The sequence below is a fragment of the Pogona vitticeps genome, chromosome ZW-PAR (assembly GCF_051106095.1).
Source record: "Pogona vitticeps strain Pit_001003342236 chromosome ZW-PAR, PviZW2.1, whole genome shotgun sequence".
Lineage (NCBI taxonomy): Eukaryota > Metazoa > Chordata > Lepidosauria > Squamata > Agamidae > Pogona > Pogona vitticeps.
In genome coordinates, this window is record NC_135800.1 from 4,104,695 (window position 1) to 4,126,239 (window position 21,545).

The following is a 21,545-nucleotide window of genomic DNA, read 5'->3' on the forward strand; positions in this document are numbered from 1 at the left end:
GGTCTAACCAACATCTCCACCCTGGAGACCTCTTGATGAAGGGTCGTGGTTAGGCCAGTGGGTCCCCACCTTGGGTCTCCAGATGTTCTTGGCCTGAAACTCCCAGATGCCTTCACCACTAGCTCTGCTGGCCAAGATTTCTGAGATTTTTAGTCCAAGGACGTCTGGGGACCCAAGATTGAGAACCACTGCTCTAGACCATGGTTTGTTTTGTTCAGCTGATCCTACAGACCATGGTTTGATGGGGGGTCACCCGGACCAACCCAAAGATGGAGTCTCATGGTATAAAGCAGTGGTGTCGAACTGTGGCCCTCCAGATGTTCTTGGACTTCAACTCCCAGAAGCCTTCACCACCACCTCTGCTGGCCAGGATTTCTGGGAGTTGAAGGCCAAGAACATCTGGAGGGCCACAGTTCGACACCACTGGTATAAAGGAATGGTCCCCAACCTTGGGTAATCCAGATGTTCTTGGACCAAAACTCCCAGATGCCTTCACCACTCTCCCCAGTCTCTGGGGACTCAAGGTGGGGAACCACTGCTTTAGACGATCCCTCAATCCTGTTCCGGTTGAGATGCCCCTTTGGGGCAACGTGAATCGGAAAAACATGTCCAGGATTCTCTACTGAAACTGTTTTCTCTCTCTCCCGCTTCTGGCTGGTTCACTGGGTTGACAAAATACAGAAAGCCGTTCTAGTTCACTGTGTGGGGTATGTTTTTTATAAAGCTGCAATTGAGAGTATATACATGTGATGTGTTCCTGTTATAATCCCTCTATGAGAGCCCAGGGAGTCATTGAAGAACTTAAGAACAGCTTGGTTTCATATTTTATGGAGGCATTGGTGAGGGTGTAAAATATTTACAGACTGTGTGTTGGTTGGTGTCCCGGCGGTCGGGCTTGGACTGACACCTTAAATATGTTGACATTGGCTTTACTTTTTCAAGCGGGAAGCAGAATTTTGTTCCTGGTGGCCTCGGGTAGGATTTTCCCCACCTCCTGCATCTCGGACACTTTGTCCCCGTGTTGCCTCTTAATTTGATTGGGTAAGAGGTGTGATGGACGACACTGTAAACCTATTGGATTCTGCGCTTGGACGTAATGCGATCGGCTCAGTGGGTTGACTCCTCTTGCCATGCGACAGGAAGAAAGAAACATTAAATAGCAAAAGGATATCCTATCTGCGCATCCCGTTGGCTTGTCCTCTAGTTTCATGGCAATAGTAGCGAGTTTAAAATTAACGTGTTACTGCCAAGCTGTGATCTAGGTCAGACTTATGTTCCCACCAGAAACATCACTGGGAAAATCTATGAGCAGGCCAACTGGTTAATGGCATCATCAGTGTCTTTCTTGCTAATGGCGTTCAGAGATGTACCACGTCAGATCTCGATTTAACCACGGTTTGCTTTATAGTCCATGAATTTTGTCTCATTCCCTTCTGGTGGCAACAGGTTGATGAGGGTCCCGGGATCTTTCCACCGTTGAAGAACAGCACGATTTAGGGGTTAGAATGTTTGGTTGGGATTTAGGAGTCCTGAGTTCAAATCTCTGTTTGGCCAGAAAATTCAGAGGGTGACTTTCAGCCCCGTCGCACTTTCTCGGATTAAACCTCCTTAGAGCCTCTACTTCCTGCGGGGTGGAATTTATTGTTTCGTAGAAAGGAAACAAAGTGGGATGATAAGACTTCCCTCAAGTTTATGTGTTGCAGTTCCAGCAAGTTCTCTCCCCCTCCCCTTTTGATATTTGTTTCTCCCTTTTTAAGGCTGCTGGAGAAAAGGTTCTTGCTTTTAAGCCCATGTCACGGTGGGAAAAAAAATAATAATTTGTATTTGCTTGTATTAATGAGCGCCTGCCGGTTGTCCCACCAGCCAACACTTCTCTCTGGACTGTAGAGAGTGTCTCGGAGTTCTTGTAATTACCGTTAATATCTTTCAACGGCTACTTTTCGTCAGCCCATCCTTACCCCACTGGAGCAGTGGGGTAAGGATGGGCTGTCAGCCTGCCGAGGATGCAAACGGGGGGTGTAGACCCTCTAGCGATTGCGTCTCTGTGCCACCGTTCACTGTACGGCGAGCAGAGTTGCAAACATGCCACGCATTGAAGTGTGTCAAAACACAACTTTCAATTAATCTGCTTTAATTACGGCTCCAGAGAGGCAGGGATGGCACGGATCCTCATTAAGCATTTTCTCCCTGTCTCTCTTTCTGCCTTCCCTGGCGCTGCTCTCTTATACCTTAACCGCGCATCGCAAGCAGGAAGACGTTGAGAACGAAGGAAGCCTTTTCTCTTTTTAGGAAGTGGGTCGAGGAGACCCATTTTGACTTCATAGGCTCTGTAGTTGCTGTAACGAGGATAGGATCCAGTAGGTCATGAGTGACCAACCGGTGGCCTTTGGAAGGTTCTTCCGTCAGGTTGAAGCCAGCCTAACCAGTGGTGAGGACAAGAGTTAGCCACTTATTTGTGATGGAAGACCAAAAGATGTGATCTAAGATGATATGTGAAGGTGAATAATTGGAAGGAATTTGTAGAATCCAAAGAGATTTATAATTCATCTCACTAGGATGGAAAAGATGACGACAGGATGATCTGCTTCCTAGTTGTCCAGATGCTTCTGATTGTGGATGGTCAACTTCAAGGTCCCTCAACCTCTGGTTCATTCCATCCATCCATCCATCCATCCATCCATCCATCCATCCATCCATCCATCCATCCATCCATCCATCCATCCATCCATCCATCCATCCATCCATCCATCCATCATTAGATCCATCCATCCATCCATCCATCCATCCATCCATCCATCCATCCATCCATCCATCCATCCATCCATCCATCCATCCATCCATCCATCCAAGACATTTATAGACCACTTGACATACTGCTGAGCACTACTCGTAAGTGGTTGACATCAAGAACATGGCAGAATCAGGACCTTGATGGCTACACACGGCTCATCCTTCGTGGCTTTCCTGTCTCTCATTTAGGATGTCAAATCCCAACCCATATGTACACAGTATGGCCTCCCTCAATTCCAAATTGTTGTTGGGAACATTATTCACCATCCCGTTAATGGTTCAGAAACGAAAACTAGCCAAGTGGTTTGTGCATCAAACCCAAAGACAAGGTCAATTATAACCTTTTTAAAACTAGAACAGTGCTTCCTGACCTTGGGCCCCCAGATGTTCTTGAACTACTACTCCCAGAAATCCTGACTGGCACAGCTAATGGTAAAGGGTTCTGGGAGTGAAGATCCAAAAACATCTGGGGACCCAAGATTGGGAACCACTGCTGTACACATCGTGATACTTTATCCTTGGGTTGGTTCAGAAGACCCTCCAAACCACGGTCTGGAGGATCAGCTGAACAGAACAAACCATAATCTAGAGCAGTTGGTTCCCAACCTTGGATCTCCAGGTGTGCTTGGACTAAAACTCCCAGAAATCCTAGCTAGCACAGCTAGTGGTGAAGGCTTCTGGGAGTGGTAATCCAAGAACGCATGGGGACCCAAAGTTGGGAATAACCGGACCAGAAAGACTCGGGTTTTGCTGGACTCTTAACTCTGGCCTAGGTCTGTTTTTGAGATTGTCTAGGTCTAGTGTCTCCTCTCCCTGTTGTTGGTTGTAATGAACCCGAAATCAGAAATGATGCTTTTCTGCGTAGACAAGGGAGGTTGTCGGGTGGTGGTTTGTGCCATGATTTGAGGGGAGTTGAACCTCCCCACGTCTTCTCCCACGCCCTGCTCGGTTCGGTAATAATTTGATGAAGAACATCACCCTAATTAAATGTTCAAGTGCAGCCCGCACATCAGTAGCGCTCCGCGTGGCTCGGAACAACGCTTAATTACATGCAAAACTCGGGCAGCTGATGTTCACCTCATCGTCGTTATTCTCGCCCTCCCCCTCTTGCCTCCCCCACACACACGTTGAGGTGTGTTCGTGTATTTCGGAATTGAAGCTGGTAATTGATAGACCATATGCTCCTGAGCGGCTTGAGTTTAACGGTATGTGTTTAGAGTTTTCCCCAAGTTGGGCTTTGCTTTGTTTCTTGCTGGGGTGTGTACGCCTAGCTGCATGCGAGAGAAGAAAAGTTCACATATCTAATTTCCTGCCTCCAGTATTAAATGACAAAGGACTTTTAGAGACATAAGGAAAACACATTTCCTCAGTTGGTGAGCAGGGAAATAAATGTGCAGTGATGCCTCGCAAGACGAAAGTTATTCGTTCTGCGAGTCCTTTCGTATTGCAAAAATTTTGTCTTTCAAAGCGCAGTTTCCCATAGGAATGCATTGAAATTTAATTAATGTGTTTCTATTCATCTTGCGAAGCACGGCCATAGAAAAAAAATTGTCTTGCGAGTCACCAAAAAATTTGCAAACCACTTTCGTCTTGCGAGTTTTTCGTTGCGCGAGGCATTCGTCTTGTGAGGCATCACTGTATGTCTTATTGTAGTTTAGGGCTGATAGGTTTTGAGTTAGCTCCCCCATGGCTAATTCTCTGACTGCTCGGATCTTAAGATCATCGGTGGAAGTCTTTCTCTCCAATCCACCATAGGGGCTTCTGGTGGGGACACAGGAGAGGACCTACTCTATGGCTGCTCCCAGACAGTGGAACTCCCTCCCACTGGAGGCTAGCCTGGGCCCCATCTTGGCTGCCCTTCCATAAGCAGACCACGACCTTTCTCTTCAGGCAAGCTTTCCCTGAGTGACCGGCTACCTAAGTGGAGTTTTAAAACAGATTGTTGTGCCTTATTGCTTTGAATGTGTTTCTGCTTCTATCTACCATTTTTTTAGGGTGGTATTTCTTTTTGATCCTTTTTAATGCTGCTTTTAGTTTTAAATGTCCTTTGATACTGTAAGCCACCTTGGGTCCTTTTTAAGGAGAAATGAATCAATCAGTCAATAAGAGAGAGAGAGATTTGAAGGCCGACGTTGACATTATTTTGTCAGAGTTTGGACTGTCACATTGTAAACGAAACTTCTTATGTGAATCCTTAATTCTTGGGAGCTGGTTAGTAATAACTGTTGTTCCAATACCGCACATACTGTATTTTTTTCACCATAAAACACACTTTTTTCCCACAAATCAGGGGGGTGGAAAGTCTGTATGTCTTATGGAGCGAAGAAAACAGATTATATTTTCCTGTTTTCTGCTCCTAAAAAATTGGTGCGTCTTATGGAAAGGTGCGTCTTATGGAGCGAAAAATACGGTTAATTTTTTTATACTGTGTGGTATCAACGTGCATTATCCTTATGGAGAATTTTCTGGAAATATTGTTTGCCCTCCAGTGGTCCATTCTGATATTGCACTGCAGGAATAACAAGCAAAAATAAATGCAAGAAGAAGGGAATACCTTTATTGAACCAATTTAAAAAACACAGATTGCAAGTTTTTGTTGGCGAAATCCCATTTTCTCAGGCTGTGAATTTTTTGAACTGGAGAATGGGTTGAGGTCTACGGAGCCAGAGGGTTGGGAGTTCGAATCCCCACTTGGGCCTCCTTGACAGGGGATGGACTAGATGATTTCATAGTGTCCCTTCCAGATCTGCAGTCCTAAGATGATGATGATAATGGTGGACCTCCCTTAATCACACTTCAGTGGCCTTGAGAATCGAATAAAAAGATCATGTTTCTTTTCTTCTTTAGGCATATATCTCTGACACTTCCTGCCAGTTTTCGAGGGAAGGGGCAGGGCACGCGGCCGGACTTTGAGTATCAGCACTCCAATTTATACGCCATATCAGGTAAGTCAGAAGCCGTGAGTTGTCCGTTTATTTATTTATTTATTTTTTACGTACCATCTTGACCAGTGCTTCTCCACCTTGGGTTCTCCAGATGTTCTTGGACTGCAACTCCCAAAAGTCCTGGCCAGCACCAGCTCGTGGTGAAGGCTCCTGGGAGTTGCAGTCCAAGAACATCTGGGGACCCACGGCGGGGAACCGCTGGTCTAGAGCAGGTCTGACTATGCAAGGCGGTCCCAAAAGTCACTTGGATCATTCTGTTCCCCAGGGTTCTTATGGGAAACTTTTGAACCAGGATCTTTTCCAATCCTTCAGAAGTCGTTGGGGAAGAGTTCTCAAGCTTGTTTCGCACCCGTTCCCGAAAGGAAGCCTCTGTTAAGCCTCTGTTAAGCAGCTGTTAAGTCAGTTTTAGCCAGTTTGGAAGTCTTGTCATACTTTGCTGTCTGTATTAATGCCTGTTGTCCAAGATCTGTTGCTGGTCCTCACCCTACCAATGTAGAGACTACATGATTGTACAGTCACATACAGACCCATCCTCCATAAATTCCGCTAATCTGTTGTACTGTATTTTTCTGTGTATAAGACTATACTTTTGTCTAAAATTTTTAGACTAAAAATTGAAGATTGTCTTATACACAGAGGTAAGCTGAGGAGAGAACAAAAACAAGTGGAGAGGAAAGCGGGGATCAAAGCGATCCTGAAGCGCTTTGATCCCTTTCCCATTCCACTTGCTAAGCCCCACTTAGATTTCTTAATTTTGGGTTAGAAAAGTGTGGGGGTGTGTGTCTTATACATGGAATAATATGGTAATTTGTTAATCTGAGAAGATGTGACAGAAACGTCCCTGTAGCCTCATCCAGATGTTTTTAAAGGCTGACTTCCCTGAGAGAAAATGATAATATGGAAGTTGAAAAACTGGGAGAGATTCCTGGGAATTAAAGAATTTCTCCTTTCATCCCACGGGATGGTGGGAGGAGTTGGATAAAGCTGTGGGACAGAAGAAGGAAGTTTTTTAATTACTGAAAATCAGCCCCAGGTAGTTGTGTGTCAAACATTTCATTGCCATGCAGGCGAGGCAGATAATAACGATTGGGACTTCTCAAATGTAAGCAAGAACCCAAAGAAAGCCATGGGTGAGCAGGCGAGCACGATGGCTCGAGAAGATATTTTATTTTTTTAAACAAACAAAATAGGAAAAAGCTCTTGGCAGTGTTTTTCATTTGTATTCTTTTTAAAGAAACTTATTAATGGTGAGCGACAGTTATAACCGAAGAACATGGTGCTAACTCATGTACCTTAATGAAAGGGCTCTTCACATAGTAAACGTATCCTGTAAAACTGCCACTGCAGGTTTCCAAATAAGCTGGGATGTTAACCATGGAACTACTCGCGTCAGGATTAGTTTTTCCTTCTTATTCCGGGGAATCGAATGGATTTGGGAAGGAGAAAAACAGAAACCGCAGCAACAGAGGCTCGGACCCTTCTCTAGTCATGATTTCTTGTAGGAGGTGCCCCTTCTCTCGATCGACCTTGATGCCTAATACTTAGAGGTAGACTATTCCTGAATGTGGAGGTTCTTGCCAGCCATCGCGGCCGGCACTCGCTGTGTTGCATTTCCTTTAGAATTGCCAGTTTGTTCCGCTAGAGGAGGCTCCTTTCTCTCCCGTGGGACGGATCCGGCCATGTCTTCTCCCAACCTGACCTTACCCCACAGTAGAATAATCCGGGGTGAGGGAAGCCACAGATACTGCCTTAAGATCATTGGGTGGTGGTGGAGGGGATGAGCTATAAATACTAATAGAAAGGAGTCACAGAAATTACAGATAGGATCTCAGTGCCCGAAATATATAGGGGAAATATATAGGGGATGCTGGCAAATTCAGTCTATTCCCGTGTTGTTTTGAAGGCGCTCCCCTAGTGTCAGAATGTCCGATCTTCGGTTTTAGAGGACAGTTTTGTGGCTCCTGAGATCTGCCCATAGCCTCCCATCACCTGCCTGTGTGTGTGTTTCAGAAGTGTTTCATTTTCTCCAACCACGACCAGTTGTGGGATTCAAATGTGCAAAGGCGCGCTATCCATTATTTTTTAAAAGGTTCCCTCTTTTTTTGTTGTTGTTCATTTGGAAATTCCATCTTGGAGGATCCCAGGGACCACAGACGTGGCATCGTGGAGGGCCACGTGGTTTTCATCCATCCCCCCTTCCATGCACACACGCAGTTGAGTACATCAGCGCATTGCGAGAATTGAGCTGCGGGCTCCACTTGCTAGTCAGATTGCTCTCCTCACACCATGGCCTCGGAGGGAATCAGAAGTAGACGGTTTCGACGCGCCGCGGAAAGACGTCCCGCGTGCGGTTGGTTTTGCCGATCAAAACGGCAGGGGCGAGCCAAAGGAGAGCGAATACACAGAGGGCAAGAAGCAGGGAGCACTTCTACATGCAAGATAATAAACCAGGGAAGTGAGGCAGGATCCTGAATGAAGTCGAAGGAGGAGATTATTTATAATAATGGAAGTCAAACAGAAGGGGAAATAAGTCACTTTAAGGGTGCATAAATTTTTACGACGGTGCATAAACAGCCGTGGCTTGTCTTGTCTCTCCCCGTCTGTCCCCACCAATAACAGGGGATGGGCGCCGGCACATAAAGGAGAATATAATCAGGCGGAGGGACAGGGGGAGTCCTGGAAGGATTGATCGGGGGCGTCCGTTCGTATATCCCTATGTAAAAGGTTGGCAGGTGGCAGGTGGCCGGTTTTCTGCGCGGTATCGAGCCATGTGGGGGCTGTCAGCCCCACGCTGGCGGCTCTGGTTACGATTGATGAATGGCCTGCTTTCTTGATTAAACCTTCCATCACTTAAGAAACAATGAGCTCGGGCAGGGATCGGAGAGAGGGGGGGACACGTCGAGAAGCGTGCGTGGGAGCGTGGTGCGCCTTTGCGCAGATGTTTCGGGCGCCCGCGCGGAAACCGTGCATTATGAAAACGGACGTGGCGTTTATAGCGTGTGTGGGCGGGGAGGAGAATGGAACTGTAAATTATAGGTTAATCATGAGATGGGGAGGGGCTGCCTTCCCGGAGTCCCTTGGACGTCTCGGATCCGTTTCATGAGGTAGATTAATCAACTGAAGCGATTGTTGATTAATCAGAGGGGCGTGGATTTATTTCTTGCGGTGTTGTTTCCATTATGGATGGGCTTTTGATTCAGGTGTTTCGTGGCCCCGAGGAACGAAGATGGAAATGGGAGCGAGGTGGTGGTGGTGGTTCTCTCCCATGTATGAATGAATTGTGTTTATCGACAACCACAGGAGTGAACTATTATCTTTATCTCCTGGTCAGCAAGTCACGATTTGTGCGCTCGGGGCGAAATGATACAGTCCTGCTGCTTTAGATGTCTAAAAGAAACCTTTGAAATTTGGGGTACGTCCGTGTTTATTTAAATTGCTTCCACAATTTGGTAAAAAAAACTGGCTTGAGGTCTTTGGCCACAGATCCAGAGGTTGGGAGTTTGATTCCTCGCTATGTCTCCTCAACGGGCTGGACTGGATGATCCAGAGGGCCCCTTCCCGCTCTGCCCGTTCTAAGATTTATAGATTATTAGTATTATTCTAAAAGATTTTTCATTGGGTTGACCCAACCATCCTGGGTTTACGTTGTTCTGTTCTTCTTTAAACAAATGTTAGGCTTTGCAAGTTGTAAGAGGACTGATCTTCCCTCGCCTTAAGGCGCTTATAGTCTAAAATCTGGTGCAAATCTGGAAGCAGAGGATAAAGAGAGGAAGAAGGGTGAGATGTTTAATTGCTCATGACTGGTCAGGACTCACAGACTTGGGCGTTGCGGGAGAAATAGCACGGTGTGCATTTAAAGGAGGAGGGTGGTACCGTAACTTTTTTCCTTTCGTCGTGTTTTGTATTGCATCTTGTTGTATTTTTGCTTCTGGCGGATCGGTTTTCCTACGCTGCTTCCCTTTGAACCGTCCGGGGCACAAGAACTGCACCCACCAATATTGGGAGAATCCAGGTTTGATGAGTGAAAGGACACGCCCATCAGGGTCCTGATTGGTCACCAGATAAAACCCGCCCACTGCCCCTCTGTAACATTCCCTGGGTGGCATCTCGGTGTTTCAAAACAGCTGCAAAACAACCCATAATTTCTTGGTAATGTCTTTTGCTGTTCCCTTCCTTCCCTTCTTCTTTGATATTCTTTCCTTAAAAAAAAAACCTCTTTCCTGTTTTTGTGCGGAAAATGATTCCTTTGTCACATTCCTTTGTCTTAAATACTTTCTTATGTTGGGTTAAGGTGTGCGGCATTGGGATGCTGAAACCTTTACCGGTGTGTTCTGCTTCTATATGTCACTAATAAAACTGGTGGGGTGTGGGGGGGAAACATCTAATTTTTCGCAGTATCTAAATCTGTCCGGTTTATTCCCCTCTCTAGATAAATATCCATTGGTAATTTTTTTAAAAAAATTAATGTACGTGACCAAAACTAATTATAAATGAGCTTCACCATATGTGTAACGCCCCTGAAATCCGCTTCATCATAATTCTTTCTGCCCCAGCGGTTTCGGTGGGACTTATCTTTCCTGGCCAACTGGGCCTTGCCTCGAATCCGTCCAAAAGAAGGTGTCAAACGGAGGTGTGCAAATCTTCCATCAAAAGTTTCTGCCGCTTAAATGTGCATGCTTTCGTGAACCTTGGCAAACGATGGCGGTGGAGTTAATAAAACAGCCCCTTTCCGGAGAATACATTAGTAGCCTCCAAAGAACGAGGCTAGCCCTGGCTTCCAAAAATGCTTTGGACTGGAAAGAAGACCAGTTCCCCATCTTGTTTGGTGTTTTAGTGGACACGGATGTGAATTGCTGGATCGCTCGATGGTTTAGGTCTCTAGAGCCGGAGGTTTGGAGTTCGAATTCCCACAACAAAATATTAAGGGCCTATCAAAGATGACTGGGACGACTGAAACATCCTTGTGCTGTGGTTGTTTTCTGTTTACTTGGTTGATTACATTTATAGCCTATTATTTCCTTTAACAAGCTCAAGAGCATCCCAACGACAGCCTTGCGAAGTAGATGACGCTACAGATCTCTTTGTGTGGATCGGAACTCAGGTCTTCAGAGTCCTGCTCTTTAAGCACCACACAAACCTCTGTTCCCACGCGCCTCTTGTAATCCTCCTGAGTCGTTCATTCAAACGGCTTCTGACTTTGCAGTGGGATGGTGGATTGCACTGGGTTTTAGTCCGAACTGCCTCCAAAATAGGTTCAGCTAGGTCCTTTCAAGCTCCGACTGAAACCCGGAGGGGATAGACCTTCCCTCTCAGAACCTTGGGCCTTTATTGGGGAAACGTAGAGGGAGAGAGGAACAAATCATCTCGCTTCAATCCCCGCCGTCTGGGGGGCCACCACATGCTAAATTCAGGGAATTCATCTACCCCAATGTAGACCATCCGTCACAGTCTCCCAGCTCATTCTGTCTGTGCTGTTTGGGGGAAGAAGAAGGGGGGGGGACAAAACCCTGGGGAGTTGTTGACTTTAAAAAAAACAAAAGGCCCAGAAAACTGAGAATGAGCATCTTGGCTACCTCCACGCTCAAGAACATTAGGTCCCGTAGATTAGACGTGAGATGGAGCCGATCTGTCAGCTGGCTGAAAAGGAGCTCATTATTCCACAGATTTGTCTCGGCATTGTCTCTGAGAGACAGTGAAGGATGCCAGCCGGAGATCCTTTGTTATCTGGAGAGCCGGTTCTCTCCTCTGCCAGCCTCTGTCTTCCCATCACTCCCACTGCCGTCGCTCCTTTTACGCCCACGGTGTTCGGTGGCAGAGGTTTGGGTACTAGTTTTCTCTGCTCTCAGGACCTTTCGGGGGCAGCTGCCCAGACTACGAGGAATCCCTTACCTCCCCCCCCCCCAAAAAAAACCCTCCATGAGCAATGAAACTGGGAAGGCGAGAGTAGTTCAAGAGGACCGTGTAATGTATTTAAAAAGTCAATCACCTCTCCTGAATGGTTTCAAAAGCCGGGGTCAGCTTCTGTTGCCCCACAAAGAATGGGGGGGGGGGGAGAATGTTACCCATACCAAAAGCCTTGAAGGCCATAAACGGCCCTTGATCGTTTGGTTCCTCCCCTGTTTTAGGGCGTCAAAGATGTAATGATGTGCCAGAGATATTTCCTCCTCCATTTCCCAAAATGGGTGTAAAGATGGGGGTTGGACTTGATGGCCTTATAGGTCCCTTCCTGCGTCCCTATTCTATGGGTGCGTGTCCTTAGAAGTGGCATGGATGTATCAAGGGAATCCCCCTTTCTCCATCTTTCACCCTTTACAAGTCACTTTATAAAAGCAACTAGAAAACAATTCAAAAAAAATTGGATAGCTTAGGGTTAGACCTCTGGCTGCAGAGCCAGAAGTTGGGAGTTCGATTTCCCCCACTGTGCCTCCTCCAAGTAGAGCCAGCCTGGGTGGCCTTGGGCCAGCTGCACCATCCCAAGGTTGCCCCTAGAGGAAGGGAAAGGTAAGACACCTCTGAGTCTTCTCTACCCAGAAAACCCTGTAAAGCAGTGGTCCCCAACCTTGGGCCTCCAGATGTTCTTGAACTACAGCTCCCAGAAGCCTTCACCACCACCTCTGCTGGCCAGGATTTCTGGAAGTTGAAGTCCAAGAACATCTGGAGGCCCAAGGTTGGGGACCGCTGCTGTAAAGGGTTACCAGATGCCTGAATCTCCGTCACATGCCCACATATTGTGATTGGGACTGGCGGACGGATAAAGGGCTTCGCATTTTAATTTCATTGCAATTTTTCGTTAGGTACCTACTGATCCATCTTTTCCTCCAGAAGAAAGGCAGCGCACACGGTTTTTATCCTCAGAAGGGCCCTTTGGAGCAGGTCAGGCTGAGAAAGATTGACTGAACTATGGTCCCTGAGTGAATTCTAGGACTCAACGGGGACTAATCTTAGACCTGCCATGTCTTGGTTTGAATGAAGGAGCCGTAGGTCATGTGTTGTTACAGTTGTAATGCTTGTCTTATGCCAGAAGGTGTCAGTGTTGCGCCTCTTCATCAGCTAACAATGTAGCAATAAGTCTCGGTAAGTAAAAAAATGAATGCTATCATGCATTTCTTTCTGATCACCTAAGAGCATCCAGAAATATTATTTTACTGCAGAAATACTTAGGGTCTGGAGTTTCGGCGAAGCAACACACATGAAACTTTGCAGAAGTACCACCCGTGGCCATAACGTAGTCATAGGACAAGAGCCAAATTGTGAGGTGACAATAGAAAATTAACTATCCAGCCAGTGAGTTTGGTCACCGGTTTTTGTTTTCAGCCTGAGTCCGTTCAAGTATTTTGGCATTGATTAATGAGCGTTGGCGTCAGGTTGAATAGAAGAATCCTCCATTCTCATTTTGCTTTGAAAAGGAGGAACGGCGAGGATCCCTTACCTCGACGCCTTCTTGGTAATTTTTTCCCTCCACCATGCCAAAAAACACACAAAAAAACTGGTATTTGGGTGTGTGTTTGTTTTTTAAGGGTATCTTTTATCTGTGTTTGACAAGAATAGACATTTTAATCAGAGCTTCACCATATATATATCTTCCCCCTCCCCCCCAAAAAACCCTTTTGTTTGGATTTATCTCCCCACCCCACCCCTGTCCTCACTCCTCACTTTTCAAAGATAATTAAATAGTTCGCTAGGCACAGTATGGCACCTTTATTAACATAGGCAATTTTGAAAGGAAGCGGAAAAAAGGAAGACATGGCGTTGTTTTAATTCACGGTTTTAAAAAATTAGAGATCCTTTTCTTTCAGCTCACAACATAGCTTGTGGGTGTTGTTATTGTGTTCTCCTGAGGTTTGGTTGTGTAATAAGATAGGAGCAAAAAAAATTTGCACTCCTTCCCATACGTTGCTTTGAGACACAAACATTGTGCTTTTGGGGAGAAACTGTAGTGAAATTTCCTCCGAAGGGCTAGGTGGGGTTGTAACGAATCACTGAATGACTTACGGCTACAGTTCATACCTCAGAATGGCGAAACTTAAAGGTTTTAAGACGTTCCGAGTGAAGAGTCTGGGGTGCAGGTGAACGGCGTTCGGAAGTTGTCAACTGCTTTAATGGCACAAAACGGAGAGTTCTGGGAAAGTGAGCCAGAGTGAGGTGACCTTGGTTGGCTGTGTATCAGAATGTCACCCCGTTTTCCCAGCGATCAAAAATTGGAGCGGACACTTTGGCTGATTTCCTGTTGCTTGGTGTAGGAAGTCACTCTAGCGGAGGCCCATTGAATCATCTGGGATTTGATGAGACAACTCCTCCATAAGTTCTGTTGATTTGAATGGGCCTACTCTAGTTGCAATTCGCAATACTAAAATAAAGTTGCCTCTAGAGCAGGCCTGTTTGAATCGATGGAAATTGGAAAGGGGTTGACTTTCTGAATCTCCACAGAGTCAGTGGGACTCTAGTGTCACTTACTACACTAAACAACAGGATTTCAGCCTTTCGCCCTCTTTCTCGCTTGCTTTGAAGGGCCTGCAAAAATGGAAAGCATGATTTTGTCATTTTTAGGAGAACCTGCTGGATGTTCTCCAGAAGTTTCAAGTCCTACTTTAAGCTGAGGCAACATCATCTTTAAGCTGAGGCAACCAGCACGAACTTCCAAACCCACAGTTTGTGCCCATGTTAACCACCACGACGTGTAATTACCATATTTTTCCATGTATAAGACTATACTTTTGTCTAAAATCTTTAGACTAAAAATTGAGGTTGTTCTTATGCACGGAAGCTGAGGAGAAAAAAAACAAGTGGAGGGGAAAGCAGGGATCAAAGCGATCCTTCAGGGCTTTGATCCTTTTTACCCTACATTTGCTAAATTAGATTTCTTAATTTTGGGTTAGAAAAGTGGAGGGGGCGCGTCTTATACACTGAAAAATACGGTACATGGTACTTTGTACACCTAAGGAACTAAAATGTGAGCTTATAACTATTGTTACATTTTTTCATTGTTCCAATGTAATCAGTTCCAAGTAACTCTGTTACTTGCCACTGGTCCAAGCTCTTGGTCGGGGTGGCAATTTTGCATTCTGCTTTACCAAGAGCTGGCACTCAAGCCGTTGCTAAAACTGGGAAGATCCCATGCCATTTGTACATTTAAACAGTTATTAATGGCATGACAATTAACAGATTGCCAAGACAGATTTCCTTTGGGGAGGGGGAAAAAATAACCATCACTTCCTTGAAAATGAAGTGGAGTTTCCAAAAGTATCACAGCCCGGTAATGACAATGGATTTTTGATTCTCCGGAACTGATATTAGACTCCTTATTAAACTCTGTGCATCTGCTTTTAATTTAGTCCAAATAATTGGAAAATGCAATGAAGCTTTCCAATTAAAGAAGGGGCTTTATGCTGTTTAATAATACCCCATAATATTATAGCTTATGAAGTGACAGGTGAGTTGGGTGAATAGATGAATAAAACATAAACGCAGCAATAAAGGACGGGTAAAACTGGAGACAGTTGCAGGAGATTTTAAATGCTCAATGTAATTTGCATATATTAATCTCTTCTTTTCAGCCTTATCAAGTATTCTTCAGTATCTGAAGTTAAAATAGCGTTGACAGGCGAGAGCACGCTTAGTTTTTTCGAGGATTTATTACTTGTATAATTTCTGATCTTTAATAAGGCGATATGACTGATCCTCATAGTTCTATAGAAAACCTTTAATTGTTCCAGATGGCGTGTACTGATTATGCAAAATTACTTTTCGCACATTTCCCCCCCTCCGTTTTTGGTGCTTGTATATGATGGACATGATGGAGTTCGGAGTAAAATTAAATTTTTTTTAATAGCTGCTTTATCGTACTGTTTTATGGTGTGTTAAAACACACACGCATATACATAGGGAGAAGTGAATTTAATCTTCTACATTACATTGACCAACCGCTATTATAGGGTAACAGAAGAGGATTTTTTTTTCTTCCGTCTCTGTTCTCATCTGGAGGTCGGATGAAAAATAATTGTACGATGTTGGCTAGTGTTCATTATGGTGTCGTTAATGTGATCGAAAATAAAATAAAAAGCAGTTCTGGTGAATGAAGGATGCCAATCCTGATCTGTAATACATAATTTGTGTGCTAAAATAAAAGCAAGGGAATTGTTACCTCTGTTTGAATGGTGGATCAGTCGGGGGGAAAGCAGAGTAAGCTAGGCGCAAAAGCTTTCTCCGAATCGAGAAGAAATTTCTTTGGATGACTAGTGAGACAAAATGGTGTTTTGATTTTATATAGGAAATGAACAGGAAACAAATGAACTTAGTCTAAATCTGGCAGTCATTCCAGGCTAGGCAGGAGTCAAGCAGCTGTTTTTGACTCAAAAGGAAATTTCTGAATAGCCTTCAAGGGCAGCTCCATGTATGCCATGACGCAGTAGTCAAGTGTTTTCTTTTGCTGTTCTCACCCCCGTAGGACATCCTGTATCCTCGTTGCTCTTCAGAAGACCAATGTGTTACCCTTGCTGCTACTTCCTCCTGGTTTTCCCCCCAAAGTTGTCACAATCAGTTTAATTTTCATAAATATAATCCCATCAATTCGTTGAAGAAGATACTTTTTTATTTTCCTTGACAGTTCCAACTTGATCTTCCTTTGCTTTGTCTTCTGTGAATGGTATCAGTCTTTGGGATTTTTTATGGGGTCTAATGTGTCATCCCTCCCTTTCTCTATGTTGGTAAGTCCCACACTGAGACCATATTACCGTATTTTCATTGTATAAGACGCCCCAATGTATAATCCAAAATTAAGAAAGTGGGGCTTAGCAAGTGTAAAAGGAAAGGGATCAAAGCGCTGCAGGATCACGTTGATCCCTGCTTGTTTTTGTTCTCTCCTCAGCTTATTTCCTTGTATAAGGTGACCCTCAATGTTTAGTCTAAAGATTTTAGACAAAAGTATAGTCTTATCCACGGAAAAATACAGTATGTTTTGTCTGGCAGTATTCTCCAACAGTTGAATCAGAAGCGATGCAGACAATGTCTGAACTTTTACATCTGATCTGAAGGAAGAACTCCGGAACGTCATAATGAAAGGATGAGAAGCCTTTGAGCGTCACCCTCCACAAGTCCTTTCCACCAATCCTGCAGGCTAAGAATTACGACTAGAAATGGGCATCAACTGCCAATAGAGTGACAATTCGTTTTCTAGCCGAACAAGAGTTCAGCGCTTCCAAGCCCCCGCCTCCTCTGCCAGGCACCCACTCAGAGGCAGGACGAAGGGGAGGCATGGCAGGAAAGCTGGGGTGCTGCCTCTGAACTGGCACGAACCGCCGAATTCGCGCAAACTCCCAAACTGATTGCTTATACCTGTCTAATTATGAAGTTCATCCAGAGGACCAACGCTTTCCTGTTCCTCTTACAAGGTTCGGTATGGATCCACTTCAGCGGGGGCCACTCTCGTCCCCAGGGAACCCCCGTGGATCCGCGTCACATAAACACCCCAAAACTGAAAGTGAAAGTGACGAGAACCTTATCCCTGATCAAAACTAGGCACAACCCTTAATTGTGTCCCAAGGTGTAACTAGAAATTTGGCAGCATCTTTCACTCACTCAGTCCAGAGACAAAGCTGTGGGGGGTCACCAAGAAAAAAAAGGAGCAGTGTGCTCCTAAAATAAAGTCAATTCTGACTTACAACAACCCTTTTCTATAGAGTACCAAGAAGTGGTTTTTAGCCTTCCCTTCCACTAGGGGCGCTGTGGGACTGTGCAGCTTGCCCAAGGCCACCCAGGCTGGCTCTTCTCTTGGGAAGGCACAGTGGGGGAATCGAACTCCCCGACATCTAAACCACTGAGGTCTCCAGCCAGCTTTTTCTAATGCTAAAACTACATTGAAATTCAGGTTAAAAAGTAGGCCCCAGAAAATTCTTCCCCTTACACCGTTATCAAAATATCTATAGGCCTAAGTTCATAAATCAGGGATGATTAGAAAAATATTTGCCCTAATGAAGTAATCATTTGGTAGTAATGCATTTCATGATGGAGTTTTCGGGGGTGTTAACTAGATGGACGTTATATGGATTTTTTTTTTCATTTTCGATTCCAAAACATGATCTAATGTTTCATTAAGAATCACTTATAACGTATCTTAAGTACAGTCATTAAATATAGTTTAAGGAGATTTATGCTTCAATATGGCTTAAATATGGTTTAATAGGCCCATTTACTTGGGCTATATTAATGAGCTCTTACCACCTAATTTTAAGGATGTTAATGTGTTAAGAGTTTGCGACTGTATGAAACAACTTGGAGAAAAATGGAATATCTAGAAACAACTCTGTTGTTGGGTTTTTAATAAAATCCTTTGATTTGGATCCTACCCCATGCCTTCATTCAGTTCATTAGTGAGTGGGTTGAAGTTGCCCCTTGGGGGGGCCATCAAATTTAGCTTACCTAAAGAGCTTTGCCGTCACTCTGAATTGTCTTGATTTGCTTTGGGCAATCTCATCTAGTCTAATTAAAGTCATGAAATGTTATGGTCAGTGTTTGCTTACTTGAAGAGCATGACCCTCACTCTGAATTGTCTTGATTTGCCTTCAGCGATCTCACCTAGTCTAATTAAAGTCATGAAATGGTATGGTCAGCGTTTGCTTACTTGAAGAGCATTACCCTCACTCTGAATTGTCTTGATTTGCCTTCAGCGATCTCATCTAGTCTAATTAAAGTCATGAAATGGTATGGTCAGCGTTTGCTTACTTGAAGAGCATTACCCTCACTCTGAATTGTCTTGATTTGCCTTCAGCGATCTCATCTAGTCTAATTAAAGTCATGAAATGGTATGGTCAGCGTTTGCTTACTTGAAGAGCATGACCCTCACTCTGAATTGTCTTGGTTAGCCTTCAGCGATCTCACCTAGTCTAATTAAAGTCGTTAATTGGTATGGTCAGCGTTTGCTTACTTGAAGAGCATGACCCTCACTCTGAATTGTCTTGGTTTGCCTTCCGTGATCTCACCTAGTCTAATTGGAGGAGGAGGAGTAACGTTATTAAGGCCAAAAACCAGTAGTCTAATTAGAGTAGTGCATTGATATTATCAGCTTTTGCTTACTTGAAGAGTATTTCCTTCTGAATTGTCTTTTTCTGCCTTTGGTGATGTCACCTTATCTAATTAGATTAGTTAAATGGTATTATGATGCCGTCACGTCTGTTATGAAATCTAAGAGCATCTGGAATAACCCTTGTGATCCTTCTAGAAAGGTTTGGAAATGTCTGGGTTTTCCTTCCTCCATAACATGGTGATATCACCAAGCCTGGTGAACTATGTAATGTCATCCCCTCCTATTCACTAGCCCAACGTTCCCTAACCTGGGTCTTACCAGATGTTCTGGTCTGGCCTCTCCCATCATGCCCAGCTGCCATGACATTTTCCTCACCCAGGATGATGGTACTTGTTATCCAAAACATCTGGGAAGGTGCCAAATTGGTAACATATGAATCGAGAGTTTCTGTATCACAGACCAGAGAGGAAAAGGGATAAACAGAATCGGAGCAAAATAAATATTCTTAGAAATAAGGATTTTCCTCAGAAGCAGGATTTTAGCCCATGCTTTCAGTAACCTAATGAAAGCCCTTCTTAAAAATATTAAATTTCATGCCAAAATTACCTTATTTTTCCATGTATAAGATGCTCCCATGTATGAGAAACCCTCCCCCCCCCCACTTTTCTAATCCAAAATTAAGAAATCTAAGTGGGGATTAGCAAGTGTAGGGGGAAAGGGATCAAAGCGCTGCAGGATCGCTTTGATCCCTGCTTTCCCCGCCACTTGTTTTTCTCTCCTCAGCTTACTTCCGTGTATAAGACGACCCTCAATTTTTAGTCTAAATATTTTTTTACAAAAGTATAGTCTTATCCACGGAAAAATACGGTACATGGAAACACATGAATATAGTGGATTCTGAAAACTCAGATTTTCTCTGTGTTACTGAAATATCTTTAGACTCATAACATACATGGAGTGATTAGGGAGGAAATGATCTAGCAAAGTGATTATTTGGTAGTAACCTAGTCTGTGATAATTTTTTTCCCCTCAGACTAAATTTGTTTTCTAAGTGAAGTCCTTCTCTCTCTAGATAGCTACTGGCTACCTTCGATGTTCATCATTTGGATTTGTTTTCATTGCTAAGCCTTCCGGCTTCAGAGGCATTTCAGATTCCTCCTCCAGTTGATTAGTAGAAGACAATAGCCAATTTCTTTCTTCCCTAATTGGACATTTCTTCCCTGTGGACTCGTGTTTAAGCCGCCCGATTTGGGGGAGCGAGAGATGCCGAGGCCCCCTTTCTCTCCCCCTCCCTGCCTTGCTAACTAGCTAATATGTGTTGCATTGTCATTGGGAGAGTAATGGTTTGCTGATTAGCATAATTAATGACAAATTGTGGTGCGAAGCCCGTGGATGGGTTTAGCGGATGATGAATGCGTCCGTGGCCTGGGTTGGTTTCTGCCAGGAAAGCCTTACCTGGCCATTTTAGCCTTCTGTTCCTCCTCGGGTAGCCCTCATTAGTCACCGGGCACCTTAATTTTAGGGAGATTGGTCTATCAAAACAAAAACAAAGGAAACGAAAACATAAACAACAAATAAACAACCCCAGTAAGGTGGAAGCCTCTCGGGTCTCCTGGAACATCATCTGATCGTTGTTCTCATTATTGTGGAGTTGGGTTGTGTTTTGTTGTTGCGTGCCCTCAAGTCAAAACTGACTTCTGGTGATCCAAGGTACGTGGGGTATTTAAGGAGTAGCTTTACCAGTTACACACCAGTTACACACACTAGCTGTGCTGGCCAAGAATTATGGGAGTTGTAGTCCAAGAACGTCCATGGATCCAAGGTTGGGAACCCCTGCTCTACTGTGTTCTTTGTTAGATTTCCAGAAATGCCTTCTGCCTGATTGACTGTCGTTTGGCCATCCAGAGTGTGATATACCACCATACCATGTGAAGCACCCTAACTAGCAGTAACATTTCCTTTGTAGTCTTTACCTTAATCAAAGCTAAGACGTCTTTGGAAACAGCGTTTAAACTGGATGTTCTCTAGCAATGCCTTCTCCTTCATCAATTTTTTTAAAAAAAAACACCCAAAATATTTCATAAATAAGGGCGAACATCCTTAATTTTGCATTAGCAAACGGGGGGGCTAATAATGATGCCGTTAATCGGCATCGGGAAATGAGGCTCCTCTTAATTACAAAGCGGCATTTTCTTAATCGCGACAAGGTTCGGGGCATCTGATCTGTGTGGAGAGGGGCGGCTGTGATTAGGCAATTAGCAGTTCCAATAATGGGGGCATCCTGTTTGGATGGAATTTGCATATGCAAATAAGAGGGACCTAGCGGAAAAAGCGTCAGAGGGCACCTGGTTTTCATGCTACGATTGAAGCCATTCACTTCTCTGCGTTTTTAAAATCATGTTCGGTTTAACAGCTTTCCTTTTGAGCAGATCGGCTTGCGTCAAAATAGTCCGGGCTAGTGAAACACGAGGAAATTCTTTGAAGTTGGAGACCGGTGGTCCTCTAGATGTCCTCTAGATTTTCCAGCATTCCTGAAATTAATCCAGAAATGAACTCCTAGAAACACTTGCTTTTGAAGTTCCATACTGACTGGACCAAGGTCACCTAGCAGTTTCTCAGCTTGCTGAAGCTAGATTTTCCCCAATTGCAATCTGTAACCACTATGCCATACTACCATCTGAAGTTTCTCCTCTCACAGGATCTCTCTATTTGCCTGGCTAGTTCTGTTTCTTCTAGAAGTTTCTGGGTCTTTATCTGAAGCCCTATCCTGGGTGTCAGAAGGGTGGCCCTCT

General features: G+C 44.5%; 1 protein-coding gene across 5 annotated transcripts in view; it reads left to right on the forward strand.

Moving 5' to 3' along the window:
* Positions 1–21,545, forward strand: part of MVB12B (multivesicular body subunit 12B) — a 59,380-nt gene that overhangs the window by 19,737 nt on the left and 18,098 nt on the right. For all 5 annotated transcript variants that reach the window (XM_020800982.3, XM_020800979.3, XM_020800984.3 and 2 more), the window contains exon 7: positions 5,638–5,735. In XM_020800982.3, coding sequence (XP_020656641.3) covers positions 5,638–5,735 — 98 coding nt within the window. The remainder of the gene's footprint in view (positions 1–5,637; positions 5,736–21,545) is intronic.